Below are 25960 nucleotides of genomic sequence, written 5' to 3' on the forward strand. Positions count from 1 at the left end.
CGCACACACACACACACACAGAAAATGTCGTTGTCAGTAGCTGAATAATCAATGCAAATTTGCAACAGAATCACCCGCCGGAGTGTGGTTTACTGTGAGTTATAATTTTGGCTACATTTTGGTACCATACCAACAGACAAGGCTCTCCATTGTTATAGCAGTTTGCTTGTCCAGAAAGATCACGTGAGATGTTTCCACCAACCATGTGTTCGAATAAGAGGCGAACGTTAATTTTGCGATAGCAGAATGGTTTTTTTTGTCTTTTGGTGGTGTGTGGCGGTGACTGTGATAGTAGGTGTGGTGGTGGTATGGTGAGGTATAGCGAGGTTTAATATTATGAGAGGTGGCTAGGAGTGTTTGGACAACAATGTTCAGTTACCGAGTGACAAGAAAACTAACCAATTGCCGTTTGAAGACGATGAAAGGTAACTAATTTTAGAGTATACTGACACAATTTGTCCACTTACCAAAAGGAATATCTCATTTCAGTTAATTATATACTGATTTTAAGGCACTGGACACCTTTGGTAATTGTCACTTGGTGTATCTCAACATCTGCATAGAATAACAAACCTATGAAAATTTGAGCTTAATATTGGTCGGCGAAGTTGCGAGAGAATAATGGAAGAAAAAAACACCCTTGTCGTACAAGTTGTGTGCTTTCAGATGCTTGAATTCTAGACCTCAGCTGAGGTCTCGAATTCAATTCAAATATTTTAGTGAGAAGTTATTTCTCTCTCAAAAACTACGTTGTTTCAGAGGTAGCCGTTTCTCACAACGTGCCTTTGGTATCAGTACGAGTGAAAAAGTGGTCGCAGGACACGGACATTTTATGTTCAGTTTTCAGAGAATTTGGCCTACGTCAGTACGATAAACCTAATGGGATATAAGTGTCTGAGTGTTTACATGTGGCATAATACTTCAGAAAGTGTGTATTATTTTTATTGACCTTTATAAGGTTGCATCAATTTGTTTTCTCATAATTCAAGTTTGATTTGTGTGGATGGCTGTGTCCCAGTTTAAGGTATGTTCTCTATCGTTATCCGTATAATGAAGTCAATATCCAGTCACTGTATTAATAGAGCTCTTTCAAACCCAAAACATGACATGACTGAAAATGATTTTACACACATCGTGTTTGATATGGGCATGGTGGTTTAATACCCCGCCCCACCCTAATTAAGATTGTGGTATGGTGGACACAAGGGTATGCCTGTGATTTTTCCCCTATCACAGAAGTCGGGGAAGTACTGAGTGTACAGTGCTAACACACATCAGTGTATATTTTTTTTATTATGGGTAAACCAAAATGAATGTTCTTTATCCCCGGTGCAAATTTAACATCTATGTTATTATATACAAGAGTACATTTTTTGGTTTGGATGTCAAGACAAATATATTTACCAATATCTAATATAAGTGTCTAAGTAATATTTTAGTCTACCATATCTCAAAGTGGCTTTTTGAATCCTCGATATTGAGCTTGGAATCTCATAAACTCTTGAGCGAATTTTTAAGAACAATACGAGAGGAAAATGTAGTGTTAAACTGCTTGCTTTTGTCGTGCGGTTGTAGTTGTTTAGCCAAACATAGGCCAGTTTTTAAAAAAACTGGTCTTTTAAAAAAAGGGCTATAGTTATAAGATTTCGATTTCGATATTATTATTATATTTAAAAGCAGTTACTATAATGTTTCTGTTACTAGCCTAAGCTTCAATTCTCTCAAATAATTCTGTATTAAAGGTGTGTAATATAAGTTTTCTTTGTTGTCATCCTAGTGATGTTCTTTTAATATGTAACTATACTGAACAAGATTAGAGGAAACATGTTCATTTATACATAAACTTTGCTGTTCTGTCATTTTTGTGTCGTAACTGTTGTCTTAAATAAAATAAACATTTAGAAAAGGGTTTTAAAGACACTGGACACCTTTGGTAATTGTCAAAGACCAGTCTTTTCACTTGGTATATCTCAACATACGCACAAAATAACAAACCTGTGAAAATTTGAACTCTCGAAGTTGCGAGATAATAGTGTGGAAAAAAACACCCTTGTCACACGAAGTTGTGTGCTTTCAGATGCTTGATTTCGAGACCTAAAAATCAAATTTTGAGGTCTCAAATGGAAAAAATTGTCTTTCTCTGAACTACGTTAATTCAGATGGAGCCGTTTCTCACAGCGTTTATATTGTATCAATTTCTCTCCATTGATCGTTCCCAAGCAAGTTTTTATGCTAACAATTATTTTGAGTAATATTTAAGTGTCCATGCCTTTAAAGAAACACGTTGCCGTGGATCGGTCGAGTTAGTCTTTGAAAAGCGTTTGTGCATAGGTTCGAACAAAGATGTTTTAAAAGTAGAATACAGTGATCCACACAAACACGCCTCGAAATTGCACGGTTTCCCTTTTACCTCGTCGACGAACACGATCGGCCATTTATGGGAGTCGAGTCAAATTGTTGACTCCCATAAATGGCCAACCGTCTTAGCTGAAAATGGAAACCACTCAATTTCGAGGCAAAATTGTGTGGATCATTGTATTGTACTTTTTAAAACATCTTTCCAACCATATGCATTTTATAACAAACGGTTATAAACGCTTTTTATAGACCAACTCGTCCGATCCAAGGCAACGTGTTCCTTTAAACATTACATCCAAGCTGAGTGCTACACACCTTACAAGCTTAACTCATTAGGTCTATGACCACCCGGCTCTTCACCCTTTTCCATTGCTTTTTTAGTGCTCCTTGTAAAATAATAATTCGATTTGTTTATTCCTCCGTTAAATTGTTCTCTCTAAATGTAAACGAGTGGTTAACACCATCTCTTACACTTCGAGTTGTCCCTCAGATGGCTCTTTAAAAAGATTGGCGGTTATTTCACTCTTATAGAGGGTTTTTACTCCAGAACAGAGTGAAAAATCACTCAAAAAGATGCAAACGTCAACCTTAAAGGCAGTGGACACTATTGGTAATTACTCAAAATAATTATTGGCATAAAATCCTTCTTGGTGACGAGTAATGGGGAGAGGTTGATGGTATAAAACATAGCGAGAAACGGCTCCCTCTGAAGTGCCACAGTTTTCGAGTAAGAAGTAATTTTCCACGAATTTGATTTCGATACCTCAGATTTAGAACTTGAGGTCTCGGAATCAACGATCTAAACGCACACAACTTCGCGTGACAAGGGTTATTTTTCTTTCATTATAATCTCGCATCTTCGATGACCGATTGAGCTCAAATTTTCACAGGTTTGTTATTTTATGCATATGTTGAGATACACCAAGTGAGAAGACTTGTCTTTGATAATTACCAATTGTGTCCACTGCCTTTAAAGAGTGGACCACTCGAAAAAAAAGTTGTCCCTCATAATGGCTTTTCAAAAGAGTGATTTTCCCTCTTTAGATACTTTGATTTTTTATACTTTGAAAAATGAATTTGAAGTTTAGGTATGGAACGTCGTGACTTATCTAATTTCCGAACCACCACTTTTTCACATGAGATGTCACATCGCGGGTTATAACATTAATAATTATATAATATACATGCAGCAAGCTTCAAACTTGAGTATTTTTTTCACTTCTTGATAACAATATAATGGGGGATTCTGGTTTTAACCCCTCGGGACATCACACGACTTAAATATCTACAAATTGAAGAGAGTGCCTTCATAATAAGGAGTTATTTTGACAAGTACGTCTATCATGTTTCTAGTGATTGACACGGACGGAGCGGGGGTGCTTATTAGTCGGTAATGACAGGACAAGAAAACCATCTCTGATCTTAGTTGGTTCTTTCTTCGTAACTCGCGAACTTCAACAGGTATCCGTTTACCCTTATCGAGCCAAGGGAGGGTATACATTTTTCAATGGGTCATTCTGGGGTCATTGCTAACGGGGTCTCAGTAAAAATTGTGACGTGATTTATTCTTGTCTGTTGTCGACTTTGGAATAGGAGATGTTTGGAGTTTGCTTTTGGGTTTTTAGATCAAATTGACGGAGATAAACATGCCTATGCGTTTTATGCTGACGACCAAAACAGTGCAACTCAGACACTGTTCAATATGATAGTGAGGAGAACACAGTGGTAGGCCTTTCGTCTTCTCTTTGTTTAATTCACGAATTCTCATGACTCGTTAAAAATTTGTATTTTTGTTCAAAAACGAAGACTAGATAACCAAAACTACGCCGGGGTTCGGAATGGACAAAAGCAATCTTCGATTGTATAGACGATGTGACCTCTGACGTCACTCGAAAACCATAACATGATTCGCGCGCATACCGCCGGGCAAAACCTTTGTGTTTTGGCAGCCAGTTTTAGAAAGTGTATGCAATCTTATGACTACGCGTCTTTTTGCCCGGCGAAATATGACGTATACAGTTTTTTGTCAACGGATCCAGAGGGCGGTTTGAATGTAAACATAGGTCACATCGTCTATACAAACACATCATTGTGTCCATTTAATTATTTAGCATCTTCAAAAAGTCGCATCCCCTGGCTGCCGCTTCCCAGGTGGTGTGATCCCTGGCTACCCGGCAGGCAACGGTTGTATGGCTTCTGACTGGCACCCCGAACAAAGATATTGACAAAATAGGGACACCGCCAACTAGGGTAGAGCACCGGCACGTTAATCCGGAGGTCGTTGGTTCAAATCCAACTCTAGTCAATTATTTATTCAACCCCAAAAATCATTTCAAAATTTACCCCAGTCAGTTTCCCTTGTGGTTTATATTGGTTGATATCGTATTCAAATTATTTTAATTAGACAAAATCACATCCCATAGATTGGTTGCTTTTGTTTCCAAGAAATTCAGCACTATTTCTGAATATCAATGTATTGTATTCCATTAATACAAGATGGAGCTATTCGGTTTTTGATTTGCAGTGATGGCTCTCACAAAGTTTTCAGGTTGCAAAAACTCGGGCAATGGCGTTTACAACAGAAAAGGCTTTTAGTTATAGTTTTATTTTAATTTTGCGAAAAACGGATGTCAACCGCCCTCTATTGTCCGTTTCTCGACATGCTTGATCCATGCACATTAGTCATGTCCGATTGGTAACGTCCGGCAACCCGGTGACCGGGCCGATTTCAAGAACATAAAAGCTAGCTATTATTGCATTTATGTGGCATATTATCATGACTACATATGTAAGATGATTTCGTCCTTCTGATGCAAACATGGATGAAGCATGATGACCACGCAGTGTCACAGCCCTGGTAGGACGTCCGACCATGGATGAAAAACTTAGAAGCCGACTGGGCTAAAACACGGTGTTCTCGAGTACACTAAAGTGAATGGACTGAAGTACATGTATGTAGGTAGACATAAATTGCCCGATGTACATTGTTGATGTAAAACAAACTTCTTGAACTGTGTAGATGAAGAATTGGGCATGTTGTTGGGACACTTCGACTAGAACAACAACAAGTTCGACAGTGTGATGCATTGCGATGCCGTTAGTTGGTAAGGAAAGGTTTTACTAATTAAAGCCATTGGACCCTTTCGGTTCAGAAAAAAAAAAAAAGTTCACAGATTTACAAATAACTTACAGGGTTTACAGAAGGCAATGGTGAAAGACTTCTCTTGAAATATTATTCCATGAAATGCTTTACTTTTTGAGAAAACAGCAACACAATATAAATTTTCGTAAACGAGAATTACGGATTTATTTTAAACACATTTCATTACACGGCGAAACACGCGGAAACAAGGGTGGGTTTTTCCGTTGTTTTCTCCCGACTCCGATGACCGATTGAGCCTAAATTTTCACAGGTTTGTTATTTGATATAGAACTTGTGGTACACAAAGTGTGGGCCTTGGACAACACTGTTTACCGAAAGGGTCCAATGGCTTTAAGATTTTAAGAATGATTAGAATGTTTTCAAGTTTGTATTATTTGCTGGGCCTGGTGTTAGCCAAATGAAAGGTGTCAGGACACTTCGTACCTTTGCCACTTCGTACCCTGGACACTTCGTACCTTTTGAAGGTACGAAGTGTCTTTGGACACTTCGTACCTTGGACACTTCGTACCTTCCCTCGAGACACTTCGTACCTTCCCTCGAGACACTTCGTACCTTCCCGTGAGACACTTCGTACCTTCTCACGAGACACTTCGTACCTTCAGGATTTCTGCATAGTTTCTAAATTTTGCATGGATATCCTTCTGCATCAACTGAAGGGTCACATTGCTAGTGTCGCCAATAGACTTATTGCACCGATTGAGGGCGCTGTGCATTAATTACTTAATAATATTACGTGTTTCCACATGTAGCTGTGAATTAAAGAATTAAACTCAAATGGTGTTTTATTTGTTTACATGTTGACCGATAGTGATGAGTAGGCTATGAAGTAAAAATGAATCAAACCCAAATGTTTTTTTATTTAATTATTTATCCACTGATTATGTTGCGCTTCGTGATGAGTATGAAATAAAAACGAATCCAAATAATGTTTTATTTATTTACATGTTGAATGATAGTGATGGGTAGGCTATGAAATAAAAATGAATCAAACCCAAATGGTGTTTTATTTAATTACTTGTCAACTGATTATGATGCGCTTCGTGATCGATGAGTTGGGGTTTTTGCAAACCAGTGGTTAACAAAACATTAACAGCTAATGACCCATTACAGCTAATGACCCATTACCACAGCAAAACAGCATACCGCAAACATCAAAGAACCAATAGCGCGTGTCATTGTCATGTCGCCACACACACAACACCGCCAAAACATAACGAACCTAATAACCCATTGTCATACAGTCCATATCTAATAAATAAATCATAATAAAAATCATAGTAATAACAATCATAATAGAACACGTTTTAAAAATATATCTTTTAACTGAAAAACTGGTATTCCATCTTTTCCTATATATCCGGAAACATCGGATGACGTAATGTACACCGGGCCTCAAAAACTTCAAGCGGAGCGGCGCCCTCTATGGCTGACTGGAACGAATGGCTGATCCGCACGAATGTTACAATATTAAATTATGATATTTTAAACTTCACACTGACAAGGACTTTCACATTTTAGACATTAATAACAATTCATGAGGTATTCAGTTATATACTTTTATAATTTTACTGAAGGTACGAAGTGACTCGGCTCACGGTACGAAGTGACTTATCTGATGGTCACTTCGTACCCCACCCACGGTACGAAGTGACCAATTTGGGTACGGTACGAAGTGTCCCGAAGGTACGAAGTGTCCAGGGTACGAAGTGGCAAAGGTACGAAGTGTCCGACATCCAAATGAAAAGAGCGGGTGTGTGTGCGGTGTGGTTTTGACAATACCACAAGGCTAACAAACATGGCTAAGGTCGGTTGTGTAACGACTCCGTTAAGTACTTTGTTTTCTTATTGTCAATGATGGATATGAACAATTGGATATGAATTGGGTCTGGTGGTCGTAATGCATTCCAGTCTTTTACTGTTTGGGGGAAGTATATGAGTATTTTGAAGCAATCTTTGTTTGCAGAGTGTAGCCTAGGGGTAGGTGGTAGGCCTACGAATACGATGTGTAGGTCGGAAAACAGTGCTGGGATTTACAAAAAGGCCAAGGTTCTGTAATGATAATATACAGGAAGGCAGCAGAGTTGTAGCACGTGTGGATGGGGCATAACAGACTGAGAAGCTTGTTTCGTGAGTAGGAATTTGCAGAGTTTGGACTAGCTTCTGCTGAGTTTGAGTTATTTACACCTTCAGTGCTGGGATTTATAGCAATGTCACAAAAAATCACAATTTCCAAATGAAAAGTAGCTGGGGAGTTGTCATAGTAAGAAATAGGGCATTTCAGATATTTATGACCCTGGATGAGTCCTTGATGTGTCTTTGGCAGAATGCAAGCACCAGACACAATTGATGCTGATGGAACAAAGCTGACCACAGATGAGTGGATACAGTACAATGGTCTAGCAAGCAGAGAGAGACTTAAAAGGATACCTCCATTGTCCCCAGATGGGCGAACAATGTCCATGGACTAGGTGGATGACTGCACAGGATGCAGCCACCTAAGTGTGTGTAAGCTTTATACACCAGAATTCTCAACTGAGACAGTGAAAAATTCCACAGAAAAAAAGCTATTTTCACAATTCAGATGCTCCAGGATACACAGAAAAAGTCCTGTAGATTCCAGGTGTAGTGACAGATCCAGTTGTATAAAAAATTAAAACACAAATTGAGCACTATACTAAGAAATTAGCAAACATCAACTAGGGATGTGATGCAAAGCCTGCTTATTGCCATAAAATCTTTGCCCTGTTCCGCAAGCTGCCCAGGGTGTTCCATTATATAATGCTAATTTCTAAATGCTTTTCTTCATGCATATGTTGAGATACACCAACTGTGAAGGCTAGACTTTGACAATTACCAATAGTGTCCACTGCCTTTAAAGCGGAGACTTCACAACCCTAGTGGTAACATGTGGTACAGCAGGAAATTCACCCCAGCTTGTGTTTGTGGACAAAACATTGTTCCAGACGGCAGTCCTATAGATAGATTAATGCTAATGACATAATTAGCGATTAATGCTAATGACAGATTTAGCTATCTTCTTTCATCGTCAGGCTGATATCTAAAATTTAAAAAATGTATGATTTCTAGGGAAAATGTGATTTTATATCCCTGCAACACACAAAAAAAAAAATCAATTTTAATTTTTGTAGTTTTTAACTATTGAATGGCTTCATAAATAATTGTGATTTTAAAGGAGTTGCCGCAAATGACCAAGATATTTTAGATCATTAAGGTCTCCAACATTGTTTTCAATGAACAAATAACTTTTAGTTTGGCAAGGTGAATTTAGATCCACAAAGGTGAATCAAAGGTGAATCAACGCTAGTGTAAACGCACGGTGGATCAGGATCAGACTCACCCTTTTGATCCACCCTTACTGCTGAATCAAAGGCGAGTCTGATCCACCGAGGTAAATCAACAACCAAGTGTAAACGCAACGCTGGATCAGACTCTGCAAATTGACCTACCGACTTCCTGTCAAACAGACAGCGCGGGCGATTTGAAGACAAACAAAATGCAAAAAACTAGTAGTAGTAAGCAACCGGTTCACCAGAGCATGGGTATGCAAATGTTGGTTATGCCATACCTCCATGGTTATGCAATGCAAGCATCCCTTTGGGCTGGTTCCAACACGTCACAACAGCATTTGTGTGCACTCAAAAAGAGGAACACTTGATTTTAAAGGCTACCTGGCTTTTGCATCCCCTTGCAGGCCTATTGCTCTGCAACAAATGTGACCGAACCACGCTTTGATTTTTTTTCTTCTGTTTTTTTTTCCATTCATTTTTTTTGGCACGGTGGTAATAATTAGCTTCTTCAGTTGACCTTTGACACAAGCAGTGTTGAACTTCCTTTCAAAAAGCACTGGGAAAGGTGCATCAATGTCAGATCAGCGAAGTGTAAACGCGACAGGGATTAGCCTGATAACGGCTTGATTCACCTCGCTGGATCTGATTCACCTTGCTGGATCAAGTGTAAACACACTGCAAGGGTACAGACCTTTTCACTGCGTTCACATTTAATCCTGCTAGGAGGATCAAAGGAGGACCGATCTCAAAAGGGCGATCAAACGGAGGTCACCGGCTAGTGTGAATGCCATCAGGATCAGGATCAGATCCTCCTTTTTGACCTCCCTTTATTGCAAGATCAAGGGAGATCAGATCCCGCAAAGGCAATCGAAAAACAAGTGTGAACGCAGATCGTTGCCCTAACAAAATCGAAATGTTATTGGGATATTATGCAGCCAGTCAACAAACCAGGAACACTGGGCGTAGCCCTTACCCTAACTTACATTTATAAAACACAGGGGCCAATTTCATAGAGCTGCTTAAAGGCAGTGGACACTATTGGTAGTTATTCAAAATAGTTGTATAATTGTTAGCATAAAACCTTTCTTGGTGAAGAAATGGGGAGAGGTTGATGGTATAAAACATTGTGAGAAACGGCTCCCTCTGAAGTGCCATAGTTTTCGAGAAAGCATATTACTGGCCAAAATTTCATGCCATATACATTTCGTGTGACTGGTATTTAGCTGTTGTTTACTTAGCATAACAATTGAGTGGAGTTTTGGCCGGTAAATTAATTTTACTAGGCAAGGATTTTTTTGCTTAAGCAACTCTATGAAATTGGGCCCAGGTCTCTCTAACCATGACGAGCTTGCCCTTCAAAAACGAAGCATAAAAGGTTTGGTTTATTGGTGATGCAGCCAGGCAACAAACCAGGAACAGTGGGGAATCCTTTATCTTAAAAGCAGTGGACACTGTTGGTAACACAAAATAATTATTAGCGTAAAACCTTGCTTGGTAACAAGTAATGGGGAGAGGTTGATAGTATACAAATATTGACTGCTTTGAGTGCTACGGTTAAAACTATGACTCCCGAGGTGATCCGGAGCATTCTATTTTCCTGAGGCGAAGCCGAGTGAAAATAGAACGCTCCAGGGATCACCGAGGGATTCACAGTTTTAACCATTGCACGAGTTAAAGCAGTCCATATTTGTTTTATAACACCCCAAACATTTTTAAATACTGTACTATTAAGTTAGAGACCTGAATGCTACAATCCACGGACGACGCGAATACAGACTGCGAAAACTTTAACTGTGCTGCATGTAGTGTCATGTAATCCGAAATGGTTACAGACTATTAATTTATCATCCTCGTACACGCACCGGAAGTCTGGGTACTGCATGCCGTGTGCTAGTCTTCGGACTAGCGCACGGCAAACCGATGCACTATCACACGACCGCCGTAAAGTAAAACTAAGACATATCATGTGACGCGCTGTAAACCAATGAAAAGGCAGCATATTGGTAAGGGGTGTTTATACTATGAAGCATTGTGAGAAACGGCTCCCTCTGAAGTGGCATACTTTTAGAGAAAGAAGTAATTTTCCATAAATTTGATTCCGAGACCTCAGAATTAGATTTTGAGGTTCCGAAATCAAGCATTTGAAAGCACACAAGTTCGTGTGACATTGGTGTTTTTTCTTTCATTATTAGGCCTAATGTATTTCACAACGACGTCGACCGATTGAGCTCAATTTTGTATGCATATTTTGAGATACCATCTGAGTAGAATGGTCTTTGACAATAAGCAATAGTGTCCATGGTCTTGATTTACAACCTCCGTTGCCATGGAGACCTTCCCCTTTCAAAAAGTGTACACTACAAGGGTTTGTTCACAAGCTGCTGTGGCATGGTATGGAGCCCGTCATGAAGACCTTGCCCTTTTAAAAAGTGTATGTGTGCACAGGGGTGTTTGTTCAAGGTGCTGTGGCATAATATGCAGCCCGTCATTTTACTGATGGTACACTTTTACAATTTCTATTCATGTGGTGGGCTCAATCATGGCAGTATTTGTTCCTTCCCTGTATGACCCAACCATCGGAGTAAAAAAAAAAAATCTATGTGCAATCCAATGCACTTTTATTTTGCCATTTTGTTTAAAGGATTTGGGTACTTTTTCAAAATGTCCATAGATTTACATTAAACTCACAGGGTTTGAAGATAATGATAGTGGAAAGCTTCCCTTCAAATATTACTTACTGAGGTGCTGTAGTTTTTGAGAAATGAGTAAAACGATGTCATGAAAATATGTTTGTAAATTAAAATAATTTTCGTCTCATGAGACGAAAATTATTTTCATGATATTGTTGTACTCATTTCCCAAAAACTACAGCACCTCCGCACGTAATATTTTCAGGGAAGCTTTCTACTATCTTTATCTTCAAACTGTGTAAGTTTAGTGTAAATCTGTGGACATTGTGTTTTCTGTCCTACAAAAGTTACATAGACCCTTTAAAAGCCATTGGACACTTTCGCTAAACAGTATTGATTTTTACCTTGTAAATTCAATTGTAATTAATTAGCCTTTGGCTACAAATATTTGAATCAATGAAACAAGTGTTGTTAATAGTTCGTCAAATTGCAAAGAAATCAAAACCAAACAGTTTTCTGGATTTGTAATAATTTTATGGAAAAAGCATCAAAAAGTGTACATTTCAACCTAAAATTCTTTAAATACTGCCTTTTCAAAGCATTTTAGTGGCTCTTCCAGTTTAAAAAGGTCAAAAGGTCAAGAGAAGGTCACCAACATACCCATTTTTGGGAAGTACGTAAGACGAATAAAGAACAAAAAACATGTTGCGTTTCTAAGCGACCATTGTAATATTGACAAGCTGTATAGGGGACATGTCATCAGCGCAAAAACTTATTTGATTTCTTGTCTTAAGTGCTGCTCAAACATTAACTGAAGCGGCCGGTGTCAGATGCAATTGTGTCTGCCATGCAATACTGTCCGCTCCGGACACTTTTTTGCATATGCAATCGTGTCTGGGGCTATGCAAAAACCGTCTGGCGGACATGTACATGACTAATGTGCGCGCGTAAGCGAGCGTGCATGCACTGAACCTACATACAAATAATATGCAGCATATTCACGTATTTTATGATTGCAGCGAATACCCAACGGCCGAACATTTCCCATGTCATTCATGACATGCACTTAGCTTTTAAAAAAATGGCGAACGTGTTCCGTCGACCAAGGGCGTTTAATTTACTGCAAGGACGGTTTTGCATGGAGGCGGACACAACTGCATATGCAAATGTGTCCGGGCGGACACAATTGCATTATGCAGCAGCGTCCGGGCGGACACGATTGCATTATGCAAAACCGTGCTTATCCCAGACGCTTCCAAAAAGCTGTTAAAAATGGAAAACGGTGGGCACATTTCCGAGCCGATTCCAAAAGATGTATGTATGAGAAATCATGGGTACATATCAAAGCCGTTTTCATGCGTTTTAAGTGAGGAAATTGCATGCAGTGGTGCACAATTCAGGCCGTTTCGAGACTCCTTAAGTTTTGAATTCGGTCGGTCTAATGGGTGGCACGGTTGGCTTGTGCGTAAAGCGCTCGCCTCTCACCAAGGTGACCCCGGTTCGATTCCCGGTCGGGGGCATATGTGCGTTGGTTCTCTGCTGTGCCACGAGGGTTTTCCAGACTATCCGGTTTTCCTCCCTCAGGAAAAAATCAAACACTTTCGATCTTGGCTGTGCTCCGTGGTCATAATGGGTTGATGTGGCTGGCAGCTGAATGTGCCCTTGCATGCCTGCTTCTCGATTATGTTGTAGCCGCGTCCTTCGCAATTCAGCTCTTATCTGCGAGTAAGGACATAAGCCCCCCAAATTATTATAGTAATTACGCTTGTCGAAATTATCTTTGAACAAGATGTTAGAAAACGTAAGGGATAAAGAAATAGATTAGCTCTTGGCCCATATCGTAGGAATTGGTTTTTACTGAAACAGCAACTTTTGCACATGCAGGGGAAGTGTCCGACCAAAGAGCTACAAGAAAGAGCAAACATTACGACACGATGACACGTGGTTCAGGAGATAATCTTTGGTTACCTATAAGCATTGAATTCGCGTGACCTGACATCTAATGATGTCATGATGAAAAAAATGAACGAAAATTATAATTAGGTCTCCGTTCTACAAACTGGAGTTAATTCAAATTTCATCTTGCACTGCTGTTTGACATAGTTATTCCACTTACTACAAGTACTGATTTGTACTTTTCAGATTGATTTGCTTGCGAAGATAATATTATTAAAATTTTCACCTTAGTTTGTATTTGTGAATTATTCATGTTTGGAGCATTATTAAAGACAATAGACACTATTGGTAATTGTCAAAATCCAGTCTTCTCACTTGGTGTATCTCAACATATGCATTAAATAACAAACCTGTGAAAGTTTAAGCTCGATTGGTCATCGGAGTTGTGAGATAACTTTGAAAGAAAAAACACCCTTGTCACACGAAGTTGTGTGCTTTCAGATGCTTGATTTTGAGACCTCAAATTCTAAACTTGAGGTCTCGAAATCAAATTCGTTGAAAATTACTTCTTTCTCGAAAACTACGTCACTTCAGAGGGAGCCGTTTCTCACAATGTTTTATACTATCAACATCTCCGATTACTCCATGTACTTGTCACCAAGTAAGGTTTTATGCCAATAATTATTTTGAGTAATTACCAATAGTGTCCACTGCCTTTAAGGGTTCCAACAGCCGGTGTGGACATTTTTTATTGTCATTTATGAGCTAGCAACTATTAGTACAACTTTTGACATAACAAACAACGTTAGCTCCCCCATTATACTGTTTACACCTGTTTTCATAAATATAAAAGTCATAAAAAAACTTGTTAAGTTTTTTTTAATGACTTTTATATTTTATGAAAACAGATGTAAACAGTATAATGGGGGAGCTAACGTTGTTTGTTATGTCAAAAGTTGTACTAATAGTTGCTAGCTCATAAATGACAAAAAACAACGTCCACACCGGCTGTTGGAACCCTTGATAATGGTCCAAACATGAATAATTCACAAATACAAACTAAGGTGAAAATTTTAGCATGTGAACTTTTAGTGCACCCTAGTTAAAATTTGGAACGAAGGCTTGAATCGACTGTGGATTGATTGTTCAGACTCTACGTGATTGTTTGGGGTTTCCCTCTATAATGGATGCCTATACCACATACATTGTATAAAACTGATAACTAATTTCTTTACCACTACACGAGTATCTTCAGGTATATGGTTCTTTCGAAAAAGATTTATAAAGAAAAACTTTACATGTAGTGGTTGTATGTTTACAAACACTAATTGTTCGGTGTACACATCTTTTTTTAAATCAAAACTTAACCCCTTTAATCCTAACCCAATGTGTTTTATAAAATGGGTGGGATTCGAACCTACAAGGTTTGCACTGCTGGATAGGCTACTGCTAGAGCAGATCTCTTACAAAACTTTGGAGCAAAAGCAAGAAGGATTCTTGGAAAGAATAACAATATGTATCAAAATAGACGCAGAATTCAAGGACATGCCGTAAAACCATAAAACCATCTAAAACATGATATGGCTGCCATCTTTGACATGGTGGACATCTTGAAAAAAAAAAAAAAAAATAGAAAATAACAAATAACAAAAAGTCCGGACGAGCAGCATGTTTTTTATTTCACTTGGCCTTATTTCTTTATTTTAACTGTTTGTTTCTCACAGATAACTCATCTCCGGGGTCTTCTCCGACAAAAGGAAGAAAGACTGATTCAGGTTCAAAATCGCAGCCTGTTACAGTCTTATTAAGATGCAGCAGGCTTGTGTGGTTTTTGATACTATTAGTCGTATTCATTGGTGGGGCAAACTTTTTATTCTACTGGCAGCAAGATGGTGAGGTAAGTGCTAGATTAACATATCAAAAATATTGTGACGGGCCGTCTTTTTTGCTTCTTTAAAATTTATGTTTTGGATAGTGTTGTAGATCTCGAGACCTGGTTTTGATCTCGAGACCATCTCTTTCGGTGTCACGGTCTCCCCCTCGTTCTCGGACTACAAAGTGTCTCGGTCTCGGAGGGCTGGTCTCGATCTCTGAAGTACTGGTCTCGTTTTGATGAGGAGGTCTCAGTCTTGGTCTTGGCTGGACTAAGAGGTCTCGACAAAAACACTGGTTTTGGATATGTACCGTACATGTTGGCCTAGAGTTTGGTTGGAAATTAATGTGAGTTTGAGTTGAATGCAACTAGATTGATAACTCTCTACAGACGCTTATGATTGATTTTGTGTTACTGTTTGATTCTACTCTTATATATATCGTTTCGATCACAGGTTCAGACTGAGCTGGTAAAGATAGCTCCTGCAAGGGTTGCAGGAGGAGTAAACATCTTCAGCAAGCTCGCAGGATCGCAAACATCAAATCCTACTCAAGTCGTTACCCATCGGGCTGTGACGTCACAGCAGCCAAACTTGACTACATCTCAAGCAACCCCCAAGACTTCGATGAGCGTTGATTTTAACAATCCTACCGACGCTGCGCATTCTTTTTTTACAGTCAAGCAAATAGACGCTTCGTTGCACTATACGCTGTGCGACAAACTGGAGCTTCATATTGAGGTGCGGGATCGTCACAACAAGCTGAAGACGTATGGCGGAGATTACTTCTGGGTAAGATGCTAACTATTAAGGGAATCAATGTGTGGTGAAGAGGTTTTCAACTAGTGGTTTAATCCCAACGAGGCCTGGTTCTTGATAATTTTACTGAGACTAAGTCGAGGTAAATTATCAAGAACCAGGCCTCGGCAGGTTTAAACCACTAGTTGAAAACCGATTCAACACACTTTGATTCCCATTCATAAATGCCTTTTCGGTCAAAAAACATCAACACTTTTGGTCAAAAAGTAAAATAAATGCAAAAATTATAATTGTTCAATGATTTCTTTCAACACAACACCCCTTCAGCTATGAAATGGTAAGGTCCTCCGCCGCCCTCAGGTAAACAACTCTTTATAAGGGAATGCTGTGCACGTCAAGCGTATCGCGTAATGTGGCACAACTGTTCTGGCCGTTACTCTCAACCAATAGGAATGAAGAAACTGTCTTATAAGCACAGGTGCAAGGTCATAAGGTCAACTGGTCATGAACAAAGGTTTATATACACCATTGTGAAAGATTAATACACACCCACGTGACGCGCTCTTTACCATCAGGAATAGCGAAACTGTTCTGAGGTATTTATGAATGTAAAATAATAATCAAACAGTAAATTTGGTTTTACCCATTAACACACTGATGTGTGTTAGCACTGTATACTCCGTACTTCCCCTAGCTCTGAGAAAAAAAATCACAGGCAAGTTAAAAACACAATTATTTTTGCAATAGCCTTCAGTATTTCTTTCTGTATCAACTAAATTTTGCTTTTGTAATTATTTCACATCTCTATTAACTGTTACTTCTCTTTTGTTTTCATCTCAAAGCGTGCGTGTATGGGCTACACAAAAATGGTTCGTTATTATTACTTTACTATACTACCAAGGCTTTTCTATAGCGCTCTTACAAAAATTATCACAGTGCTTTACACAAAAAGAAAAATAGCAGTACTAAGATATAATTACTATACTAAGGCGCCTTTTCAAAACCTTCCGAGCGTTCCTCCGCGGAGAGTCTGCGGACTGGACAGCAAATACCGCAGTTGCTAAGGACCTCGGACAGTCGGCGGAAGAACAGCTATGTGTGTGAAGCGCGGCGAGGTTAATGAGCTATCCATGCCGGGCGCTATTGTTGGTATAACAATGAATCTCATGAATAAACAAGTTGTATTTTCACGTCATGAATATCAGCGGCTTGGACGCGGACCAGCCGTGCTCTCCCAGAACAATACATTTTCTACTATGCGCACATATCCACCCTGCTGGGTGTTCAAGGCCTACACAGGATGCCTTGTTCACAGGTTTTTCTCAGGCTTGTGAGCTGTATTCATTAAAAAGGTCTGTGGAGAACACTGGTACATGTACATTATGTTGTCGTGAATAGTCGTGAGCCACACAATTGGTTCACCAAGCCAGTAGTCGCAACTTTTTCTGTAGTAGTCTTGGCGGCACCATTAAACGTGAAGTTTGTCGCGACTCGACTAAGCAATCAATAATCGCGAGCAACAGTCACCCTGGTTTACATGAGGGACTCTTGGTGTCATTACCAGAAATATTACATGTAATAAATGGGCAATTCCACACTAATGGACCTAAGGGATAACTTTGTAAGATAGGCATTAGAAGCAAGACAAAAGGAACTATTGTTACAGTCTTTTCCTTGACATAAGGTCATTTGAAATGTGTTGCGTATGTAACAAAGACAGACAAATGGCCTGGAAAGTAAAGAAAGAATTCGAAAACAATTACAATCTATTGTGAGTATTGGGGATGTTGGGCATTCATCACTTGGTAAAGAAAGAATTCGAAAACAATTACACTCTATTGTATTAGAAACTTTCCTGACTCTGAAAGATTGTAAGCAATAAAACTGAGTTGTTGCACTGGGTATTAAGGCAATAAAAATGGGGGAAGAAAACAATGGACAGACACTTTTGTGACAAAATTCTGTCCTTGTTTGTACGTAGACATTTGTTTTAAAAACTTAAATTTCGTAAATAGCCAGTGAAGAAAATTTCTTAATTTTGGCTGGCAACTACATCCCTAAGGATCTGTAGAATTGATGTATTTGGACAACATTGGGCAATACATTTATTTTAGTATAACTTCTATCAAATGATAACCGTTGTTCCATACACGAATGTATAAATCTTGAGACTTAACCTTCCTGTTTCTTAAAGGAACACGTTGCCTTGGATCGGACGAGTTGGTCGATAAAAAGTGTTTGAAACCGTTTCTTATGAAATGTATATGGTTAGAAAGATGTTTTAAAAGTAGAATATAATGATCCACACAAGAATCTCTCAAAACTGCACGGTTTTCTTTTTACGTCGCGAACTATCACGGTCGGCCATTTATGTTGACTCCCTTAAATGACCGACCGTGTTATTGGACGAGGTAAAATGAAAATCACGCAATTTCGAGGCATATTTGTGTAGATCATTGTATTCTACTTTTACATCATCTTTCTAACCATATGCATTTTATGATAAACGGCCACAAAATGCTTTTCAAAGACCAACTCGCCGATCCAAGGCAACGTGTTCCTTTAAATACTTATCCATTTACAGTGTACCTTCTTTTTTGTTTACCACAATCCACATGTGCTTCTGAATGTAGCTACATGTACACCGACAAAAATACACTCAATACTTCATTTTGTTACTACTACTACATGTACATGTATCCAAAGTTACTCTCCCGTATCACACTTTTGTGCCCTTTAGTCTGGAATTACCAATTTAATAAAAAACATTAATCTACACCTGTGGATGTGTGCGTTCAATAACTACTGATAATATTCTGTGGGAATTGGGTTATCAATGATTTGCTGGCAACATTTTCTTTTGTTTTCTGCAACATATCGTAACAGATGTTTGCAATAACTCGACTTCCTTTATGTATCTGTGGTTTCATTGATTTTTGGTAATGGCTGGCTCTAGACCGCTGTCACACGGAAGTACTGTTTTTTGGAATCAGTTTGTTTTAATTAAAGAGGAACTCCAATGTGAAATGGAGTCTTTGTAGTGGATGCACTATTTCCTTAAGTGCAGGAAAATTTACATTCAAAGTCACTGATCTTATGAGAAAAAGCAGAAGAAGCCCAAATTCGCCGCTAACCTGGTGAAATACGCTTGCAGCAAGCTCAGAATTCCCTGCTTCCGTAACCGCCGATTCTGTGCTTACGGTAAGCAGAGACATGATATTGGGCCCTGATCTACATTCTACAATAGTAGTCAAAACACTGTAAGGCTGATTTCTGTCTTGGGTTCGAATCCCACACAAGTAATATTCCTGTGATTTTATTGCACAGAACTCGAGGAAAGTGTACAGTGCAATACATACATCGGTGTAAGGATAAAAACCAAATAATAATTTTTGTCCTGATGCAAATTTTACATCTATTTTACCATCTTCCTGTTTAAGGTGAAGATATTTAGCAACGATCTGGACGCCAGTCAAGCAGCAGACACAATCACCGACCACCAAAACGGCACCTACACGGCAGAGTTTGTCCTGCACTGGACAGGCAATGTCCACATGAAGGTTGTTCTGATTAAGTCTAGCGAGTACGTGGCTCTGCTCAGGCACCACCGCGAGATCGGTCCGGCCCGGTTTGCCTACGACGGCATGTTCATTCTCGGAAACCAAAAAGAGATAATGCCGTGTCACATCACGAAAGACATGTACCTTGGATCTCTGGAGTCTCAGCGATCCCGGGGGTTCTGCGATTTCACGGACCAAGCCCTCGGCTATCCGTGGTTCTGTCTCAAGCCGAAAACTTTGCCGTGTAGTGCCTGGGCACGGCACATGGGGGTTCTACCGCGTGGTCACCAGTATAGTAGCGTCTTGGCGAAGCAGGAGAACGCATCGGTTCAACACAGGTAAGATGTGATTGCGATTTTCCGAGTTGATTTCAGACGGGGTTTTTTTTATGGGGGGGGGGGGAATATTTTGTACATAAAGCACTCGCGTCTCACCACTGAGGGCCTGGCTCGATTCCTGGCTAGAGTCATGTGAGTAGAGGTAGTACAAATTATAATGCTAGGTTGTTTTTATAGCGATTTATCACACCCCTAGGGGTGTGTCAAAGCGCTTAGTATTTTGTCCTTGGGTATCATCCACTTTGAGTCTGGCTGGTAGAGCATATATATGTTTATTGACCAAACCAACAGCGGACGAGCCGCTAATTATAGGAAAGGATAATACACAAATTGAAAATTATTCATATAGACTATATAAAATAATATGTATGTACAAAGTTAACAATTAAAATAGAAACCATCGTTGGAAAGAAAATTGAAGCAAAAATTGAGATATTAAATTAAAATTGGGAACAGAAAAAATAAAAAATATGACTGACTGAAAAAAAAAAGTATTACAAATATATATTACAAATATATATTAAAAAATATGTATTAAATATTTAAAAAAATGTACTAAAAATATATATTAAAAAGCCTGCCTACATTAAAAAAAAACTAAACAATAACAGGTAAAAAGAAAATAAGTTAAAATTAAATAAAAAATATATATTATATATCACTGAAGGCAAAAATAACAAAGGAAATTATGCAAAACAAACTGATAAACAATGCAGTGTACAGCACCTTCCCAGCTATTAACAAAGCAATTATGGTCAAGTGTTTTGCTCAAGGACACAAGTTTAAAGCCATTGGACCGTTTCGGTACAGAAAAAAAAAAAAAAGTTCACAGATTTACAAATAATTTACAGGGTTTGCAGAAGGTAATGGTGAAAGACTTCTCTTGAAATATTAGTCCATGAAATGCTTTACTTTTTGAGAAAACGGTAAAACAATATAAATTCTCGTTAACGAGAATTACGGATTTGTTATAAACACATGTCATGACACGGCGAAACGCGCGAAAACAGGAGTGGGTTTTCCCGTTATTTTCTCCCGATGTCCGATTGAGCCTAAATTTCCACAGGTTTGTTATTTTATATATAAGTTGTGATACACGAAGTGTGGGACTTGGACAAAACTGTTTACCGAAAGTGTATAATGGCTTTAATGACCGGGATTTAAACCCACACTCTGCTGCTTAAGTCCGACGAACTAGACCACTCGGCCTCGACACGCTATGTTATTATGTGAAATTAAAATGCACAAAGCACTTGTGAAAAGCGAAAATGCCAAAAGATTAGATTAGCTGTTCGTTTTTTTTAACAACAATTTACACTACCATTAAAATTGCCTTGGCTCTCGTGCTTAAAATGCATAAAATATGATAAATTGTACATCAAGAACTACATAATTTTAATACATATAGTTAAAGGCAGTGGACACTATTGGTAATTTCTCAAAATAATTATTAGCATAAAACCTTACTTGGTAACGAGTAATGGGGAGAGGTTGATGAGTAACGTAGTTTTCGAGATTTTTCGAGTAATTTTTCACGAATTTGATTTCAAGACCTCAGAATTATAATTTGAGGTCTTCGTGTGACAAGGGTGTTTTTTCTTTCATTATTATCTTGCATTTGGACGACCGATCGAGCTAAAATTTTCACAGGTTTGTTATTTTATGCATATGTTGAGACACACCAAGTGAGAAGACTGGTCTTTGACACTTACCAATAGTGTCTAGTGTCTTTAATGGAAGTTAGTATAAAATATAAAAATGACACCAAGAATACTTATCAGTGATAATGATAAACAACAGTAGATAAAAACGTCGCCCGAACTGTTTTGTATGCAGTGTGGCACTTGATTGTTCAGTACAGCCTATCTTTGAAGGCATTGAAAACCTTTGGTATTGTCAAAGAAAAAAAAGTCAGCACTCTCACTTGGTGTATCCCAATATACAGTACATGACATAATGCATAAAATAAGAAATAACAAACCTGTGACAAGAGCAACTATAAATATAAATATTAATAGTAAACTTGCGGGTACAACTATGGGTAAAAACTCTTTTGAAGGAGTGGTGGCTCTGAAAAGAGCCGGTTTGGTCTCGACGTTTCGAACAGTATACTCTCCTGAAGACGAGCAGAGTATACTGTTCGAAACGTCGAGACCAAACCGGCTCTTGCGAGGAGAGTATACTATTCGAAACGTTGAGACCAAACCGGCTCTTTTCAGAGCCACCACCCCTTCAAAAGAGTTTTTACCCATGGTTGTACCCGCAAGTTTACTATTACTATTTATATTTATAGTTGCTCTTATTCTCCACACCATGCAAAGCTTCAACCCTGTGACAATTGGGGCCCAATTGCTGATCGAAATTGCGAAAATATAATGAAAAAAAAGCACACTTGTTGCAAAAATTTGTGTGCTTTGAGATGCCTAGGAAAAGGCTTCAAGCCTGGAGATGGAGTCTAATTAAAAGCCATGTAAGCCATGGCTTGGAAAAAGCCCCTGCATTACTTCGATTGTCCAATTTAGAAAATCCTTGACCTATTCCCAAAGAAAAACATTAAAGTTGGCTCCTACGGATCAATAACCATGCTTGAAGTACAAGCGCCCCCCCCCCCCCCCCACCTCCACTTATTACAATCAATCAATACCACGCTCCACTCCCTGACTATTGACTTCAAGCTATTGTTCAAAATATCACAATCAAAATGAAGCTCAAATACTCCATGCCAGCAAAGGTCGGCGATTGGTATAGTTTATGCGTTTTGAAGGTTTGAAGGCTGTTAAACATGCCGTCAAAAGTTGTGTCATTTGACCATTACAGCACGCTTGGTTTTTCAGCTACGACATGTACATGTAGGCCCCTACCTTTTGAATTTGATATTTTGAACACGCTTGTCTTGAAAGCTGAAGTCAAGCGTGATATTGAAACTCGGGGGCCATGATTAAATGAATTTGGAGCAGGATGCGCTTTCCTACTGCGGACAAAAGCGCCAAAACCTCCTTTGTTATCATTGACCTCAAAAAGGTCTTATTAATAACAATTAATTTGAGTAAATACCAATAATGTCCAGTGTAGTTAATAGTCTTGAGTGGATTTCAAAGTGAAAACAACACAGAACATCTTTTACAAAAACCTTTTTCTAATCATGTTTTTTTTTCAGGTTTGCAAACATCGGACAGACTGGAGCAATAGCAATACAAGTAGTTTCCATTGGTAGGTTTCAAGCTATTTGTCATGCATCCTAGAATTCTCATTCCAGTCGAGCTTGGCCTCGTTCATTCATTATTTACTCCTTTTGTTATTAGTCAATCCACATCAATTAGCCTAGTTTCAAGATTGTTTGTAGACTTCAGGTAATCCATGGTCGGAAGCGGTCATGTTTTTTGTTCTTTTTAATCGATGTCACGCACAAATTTTTATCGGTTGTCACTATTTTCTTGTGACCCAGATGGCCGGTCATAATCAAACTTCTACAGGTTTGTCAGTTCATGTATGCGGTGACTGCCAGCAAATATCTTGTTAGCAAAAATCAGTTCTGTAATGGAGATCTGTACAAGGAAGTAACCAGCTTTTGAATGCAGCATACATGTACATGTATACATAGTACATGTGTAGTGCATGCACTATGACAACGTGTGTACAAGAGCTTGGCCTCGTTCATTCATTATTAGGTTTCAAGCTATTTGTCATGCATCCTAGAATTCTCATTCCAGTCGAGCTTGGCCTCGTTCATTCATTATTTACTCCTTTTGTTATTAGTCAATCCACATCAATTAGCCTATTTTCAAGATTGTTTGTAGACTTCAGGTACATCCATGGTCGGAAGCGGTCATGTTTTTTGTTCTTTTTAATCGATGTCCGCGAAAAGTGTTATCGGTTGTCACTATTTTCTTGTGACCTAGATGGCCGGTCATAATCAAACTTCTACAGGTTTGTCAGTTCATGTAATGCAGTGACTGCCAGCAAATATCTTGTGAGCAAAAATCAGTTCTGTAATGTTCCTTTAAGATCTGTACAAGGAAGCAACCAGCTTTGTTATACAAATGCAGCATACATGTGTATACAACATGCGCATGTGTGTAGTGCATGCACTATTACAACATGTGTACATGTAAATGTATCTCTATTTATGTAGACATAATTTTTCTGCGTTTAAAGGCAGTGGACACTATTGGTAATTACTCAATAAAATTATTGGCATAAAATATTACTTAGTTACGAGCAATGCAGAACTGTTGGTGGTATAACACATTGTGAGAAACGGTAGTTTTTGATAAAGAAGTAATTTTCCTGGAATTTGATTTTGAGACCTGAGAAAGATGTTATTTGCCTGGAATTTCATTTTGAGACCTCAGATTTCTAATCTGAGGTCTCGAAATCAAACTCATGGAAAATTACTTCTTTTTTGAAAACTGTGTCACTTCAACTTCTCCCCATTACTCGTCACCAAGTAGGGTTTTATGCTAATAATTATTTAGAATTATTACCAAAAGTGTCCACTGCCTTTAAGCCGAGAGTCAGAAAATACAAGGAAAACGGGCCATTCCGGCTGACCTCGTATTAAAAAGAGTTGACTGCTCATTGTATTCAGTTTTACACATCAAATTCACCCAAATGTATTTCATTTTGTGTGCAGGGAACACGTCTGAGATGAGCACCTGTACTGCCCCTCTCCAACCATGTACCCAGGGAATCGCCCCTCGCCCTCCTTCGTCAGTTGCCGGTTTTTATTTCCGGAAGGAGTGGCACTCCCTCACTTGCCAACTGAAACCTTTCGTCACAGAAGCTGCCTTAAACTGCCTGAGAGATCACCGATTATATTTCTTCGGCGACTCCACAATCCGCCAGTGGTTTGAATATCTGTCCGTTCGATTAGGCAAGAGCATGCAGGAGAAACACATGCAGACTAGTCAACACTGCGGACCGCGCTTTGCTGAGGATAAATCCAGCAACCTAACTATTTTCTACCGGCATCACGGCTATCCCATCCGCGCCACTTGGACAAACGTTCAGGATATTAAGTACACGGCGCACGAAATTGATGGCTTGCAGGCCGGGCCGAACACTGCCGTTTTTTTGACGTTCTGGGCTCATTTTACGCCGACTACTATTGAGTTTTACCTTGAACGATGGAAGGCAGTTAAGGAGGCGATCAGGAGACTGCGAAAGCGAGACCCGAACACCCCGGTCTTTATTAAATCTGCCAACACAAGGGAGCAACAGGGTATGGACATGAGTAACTGGTACGCCATGGAGCTAGATAAAGTGATGCGGAAGGATTTGATAAACGAACCCGGCGTGACGATCATTGACGTGTGGGATATGACCCTAAGCCACTCATCTGGGTATCGCATTCACCCGGTTGAAGCCATCATCTCACAAGAAATTAAAGTTGCTCTTAACTTTCTTTGCCCACGGACAGTGGCATAATCAGTGGCATTGCGAGGAGGGAGCCACCACCCCTTGGAACCCTAGCCCCCCCCCCTCGTCTTGTCCTTCTAGTCCCCTGCATCGTACACGACGAGTTATCATATGCCTACACAATAAGTTTGGATTTGTTGTGTACGCACACGATAAGTTGTCATGTACATACATGATAAGATGTTTATTTTTTTATTCATGTGTCGGCAATGTAGTGACTTCTCTGGTAGTAATGGAAAGCACTTTTAATAATACATTTGTAATAATAATAGCAAGTTCTTATGAAGCGCATTTCACAATAACCCTCTCAATGGGCTTTACAACTCTTAATGTTTCAGTGCTGCTTTAAGGTAATTTTTTTTACATAAATTTGAATCTTTGTTTTAAGTCAGAGTATAGCTTTGGATTTTGGAACCGTTTCCACGCGGTAACTTAAGTTCATGTGGTGTCGGGATGTGTAACATCCAAAACTTATTCTATTGCAGCTATCAAGCCTCATTACTGACAGGTACCAAAATATCTTCACACATCTCTCCTATTCTACACAATCTCTATTGGTTACCCATTCATTTCAGAATTCAATACAAGATCATCCTTCTGACATACATTCAAGGCTATCCATGGACTAGCCCCTACCTACATACGTACAGAGCATGCTT

General features: G+C 39.1%; 1 protein-coding gene across 2 annotated transcripts; it reads left to right on the forward strand.

The window, feature by feature from the left end:
• The first annotated feature begins 45 nt into the window (after positions 1-45).
• LOC139939593 (NXPE family member 3-like) lies at positions 46-25328 on the forward strand. 2 transcript variants are annotated; one of them, XM_071935610.1, is made up of 6 exons: positions 46-425; positions 15080-15252; positions 15683-16018; positions 19426-19883; positions 23041-23093; positions 24517-25328. In XM_071935610.1, exons 1-6 carry the CDS (start codon positions 368-370, stop codon positions 25308-25310), a joined length of 1872 nt encoding a protein of 623 aa, XP_071791711.1. In that variant the 5' UTR covers positions 46-367; the 3' UTR covers positions 25311-25328. The 2 variants fall into 2 exon arrangements, with proteins under 2 accessions (XP_071791711.1, XP_071791712.1); XM_071935611.1 differs by lacking the exon at positions 46-425 and adding an exon at positions 5052-5462.
• Positions 25329-25960: the final 632 nt, after the last annotated feature.

The sequence above is a fragment of the Asterias amurensis genome, chromosome 7 (assembly GCF_032118995.1).
Source record: "Asterias amurensis chromosome 7, ASM3211899v1".
In the NCBI taxonomy this organism is placed as follows: Eukaryota; Metazoa; Echinodermata; class Asteroidea; order Forcipulatida; family Asteriidae; genus Asterias; species Asterias amurensis.

Excerpts from the sequence above, each read along its gene's own strand:
- LOC139939593 (XM_071935610.1), top strand. The coding sequence starts at position 368 with ATGTTCAGTTACCGAGTGACAAGAAAACTAACCAATTGCCGTTTGAAG. Across the intron at positions 426-15,079 it reads CCGTTTGAAGACGATGAAAG|ATAACTCATCTCCGGGGTCT; the intron begins GTAACTAATTTT and ends TGTTTCTCACAG. Across the intron at positions 23,094-24,516 it reads AATACAAGTAGTTTCCATTG|GGAACACGTCTGAGATGAGC; the intron begins GTAGGTTTCAAG and ends TTTTGTGTGCAG.